Below are 3,512 nucleotides of genomic sequence, written 5' to 3'. Positions count from 1 at the left end.
TAAATTTTATTTTTTATATATAATAATTTATTAATCAACAATAAATTTTTAAATAAAATTATAATGCGTGACAAATTAGTTTTTGAGTTAAAAAATAAAAAATACCATAAAAAAAAAACGATGAGATGAGCGAAGTAATTAATGGAGTGGGATTATCCGTAGCTGGATGGACCAATCCCCATGAAACAACAAATTAAATAATCAAATAAAACTTAAAGGGATAATTAAATTGGTTATGGTAGCAGCCAGTAATAGTAATAATTGATAATGATTGATGCACTATCTTCTTCAGTGAAGGACCGAACTCACTCCATTTCTTGGAACTTGGAAGTTGGATCTGCCTTCGTACCAATTTTGTACTTTGACGTAAGCATCTCTCTCAAACACGCAACCTCTCAATATTCTTCCAAAGTTAAAATCATAACTTCTACTTTTACGTTTTACCACTTGGTAAATAATTATACTAATATCTCTTTGCTTATTATATATAAATCATTTTCTCGTTTACAAGATTTTATTTTTTAATTAGTGATAATACTGCTAAAATAGCATGGCATGCATGCACTCCGATCCAAAGAAATTTAAATTAAAGGGGATAATCCTATATGAACGAAGAATAATAATTTAGCTCACAAGAGGAAATTTTGATGTAATTATTCTCATTTTAATACCCTAAATTTTTATTGAAGTAATACTCGAAATTAATACTTAAAATATTTTTAGTCGAATATTTTAGTTCTAAATAAATTTTAATCACTAAATAAATTAATTTTTAAACTTTTTTTATATTAGACTAATCAACCTTCATATCATATCAAATTATCTATATATAAAGATCCATTTGTCTAATATTTTACTAACATTTTTTAATGTGAAGATTGATTTATTTAATAAAATAAAAAATAAAAAATTAATTTGGTAATTAAAATTTTTTGAAGATTAAATTATCTAACACAACAAAATTTTTCAGAGATAGATTTAGAATATTATTCTTTTAATAATAAAATTTTTCAAAGTCATTATTGAAATAATGAATCGAATATGTTAATAGATATTTTTTTTTCAATTACATTATTCCTTCTTTGATTTTTTCCCTTAGTAACTATCATTTTCATAATCAAAGAGAGGCGAAATCCAAATCAAAAACCAAATTTGTTTTGTGATATGGCAATGAATACGTTGTTTGTCGAAATGCACAAGTTGGAGGGTATTTAATTCCTTCAATTTCACTACAACTAAATGAGAAGGAGAGGTACAACATTTTTTGAAATTGTACGGATGCAATGAAAATGACTTAACCCATTATTTCAGGACCCACCAAAGATAACTATTTTGTTGTTTTCCAATTATTTGGGGAATTTAGACTTGTGATTCTATCGGCTTGTTCGTTCACAATTCAGTCACCACCACCACAATGTTCCAGAAATTAAACAAATTAAATTATATACCAAGTGAAATGTATGTCATATGATGCCTAACCTTTTTTCTTTTTAATTTTTGGATATCACAGGCTAAAGATCAAGATAGATAGATGATAATTACACTGAAAAAGTATTTTTTTAATAAAAAATAAAAAATCGGAAGCAAATTATTTTTCATGAATTTGATACGGATCAGCTTAACAAATTTAGCAATATATTGCAATATTTAGTTTAATGGCGGTTATTTCCGTGATTGCTAAAAGCTGTTAAAAGTTGCCACAAAACAATCTATATAGCTCAACGAAGTAATCTATTGCAATATTTAGCTTAACTGACGACGAGTTATAGTTCAAATAACATAATCTTTCCATCCTTACCTAAAGTCTTGGATTCGAGTCTCACTCCTAATTTAAAAAAAAAAATATTTAGTTTAACGGTGGTTATTTCCATAATTGCTAAAGGCCGTTAAAAGTTGTCGCAAAACAATTTAGCATCATAACATGGAATAACGGTTGGTCAAGTGCCAATTTGCGACGGTTCAAAACTATCGCTAAACCATAAAAAAATTGTCGCTATATCCATTGGATGTTTAGTATCTATCTTAACTCAAACTCGAAAAACACTTAACGAAATATTTTTTATTTTTCTCATTGACAAGAAGATATGTTAAGAATCTGTTGTGTTTGTGTTGCTAACCGTAGTTACCATCAAAAGAATGATTGATTCATGAGCTCTTTAATTTGATAAATATAAAAAACATATGTTAATAACAATTTTTTGAAGCTGTCGTTTTGTTCAACATTTGTACAATAAGGTGGGTAAGGGATTGGATTAACCAAACTTTGACCTAATCGCAGAAAGGAATATATATGGTGATAATGACATAGAGAAATAATCTTCGCCGATATGATTTTATTTTTACGTAATAATACAAAAGAATGATTGATCTTGTTCCACATGTACTTGTTTTAACATACTCACAAAATAAATTCGATCTTATGTTACATATATATAATAATAATTCATTTCAAACTTAATATCTTAAGTATAATTCAATTCTTTTTTTATTTATAGTTTGTTAAAAAAATATACACAGTAGATTTGTACTATGAAATTAATTCAAACAAAATATATCTTACACCGCACCTTATTAATAAGTAATAGTTAGTTTTGTTAGGCTTTATGTGAATTTTGCACAAAATTCTTTTTTTTTCCCATGTTTTATGCTTAAATAAATTTTTTTGATGGGCCAAATTTTAGACTTTCATATCATAAAAATATTTATAACCTATAAACGAAATTACGTATTTTAAAAAGTTAAACCCATAAGTGAAAGTATATATAAATTGTTATATCTTATGAATTAATAGGTACATATCAAAAATGCTATTTATTTGTACACTAAAATTAGCTACCAATGTATTTGTGTATAAATACATGTGTGGTTTAATTTATTTTCAATATGTATTTATATTCTAGTATGTATTTTATACTGGTGGTTGATTTTGGCTAATTTTAGTGTACACGTAACATAATTCGGTACATATATACAACGTTTGTATGTTATAGATTTTTAAACTAGCTAGTTAATTAGTTCAATTATTTCCGGAGCAAAATCATAAAGACAAAATATAATTTTATTTATTTAGCAACGATTATACCAGAAAAATTGTTGCAAATTCTAATCTCCACATTTTAAAAAGCAACAGTTCACAAGCCGTTAGTAATTTGTAAGTCGCTGCGAAAGCTTAGAAAAACCGCCGCAATTCAGTTCCTCCCTTGTAGTAGATTGATAAATTAGGAATATGTAAAGAATAATGCCGCAGACAACAAAGATCGTATCAACGTGACAATGGCAGAGACCGAGACCATTTATTGATATACAAAATAAAGACTTGTGATCTGAGATGTATATATATGTTGAGCATATATATATAGTACTATATATAACACTTCGTAGGACCATATTGGAATCTCAAGAAATCAACTTCTAATAATTGGGCGTGGGAGAGCCATTATTCAAACGTGTATATATATAAATATAAAGGATAAATTATTATTTTAGGTCTTTATGTTTAAGTTAAATTTTAA

General features: G+C 26.6%; 1 protein-coding gene across 1 annotated transcript in view; it reads left to right on the top strand.

The window, feature by feature from the left end:
- The window catches only part of LOC107637320, a 10,462-nt gene continuing 8,120 nt past the window's right edge, over positions 1,171-3,512 (top strand). The window contains exon 1 of the mRNA XM_021122641.1: positions 1,171-1,207. Within this exon, the coding sequence (XP_020978300.1) occupies positions 1,171-1,207 (37 nt within the window). The remainder of the gene's footprint in view (positions 1,208-3,512) is intronic.

This window comes from Arachis ipaensis, chromosome B04 (assembly GCF_000816755.2).
Source record: "Arachis ipaensis cultivar K30076 chromosome B04, Araip1.1, whole genome shotgun sequence".
NCBI classification, from domain to species: domain Eukaryota; kingdom Viridiplantae; phylum Streptophyta; class Magnoliopsida; order Fabales; family Fabaceae; genus Arachis; species Arachis ipaensis.
Note: the sequence above shows the minus strand (reverse complement) of the source record. Positions and strands in the feature narration are given on the sequence as shown.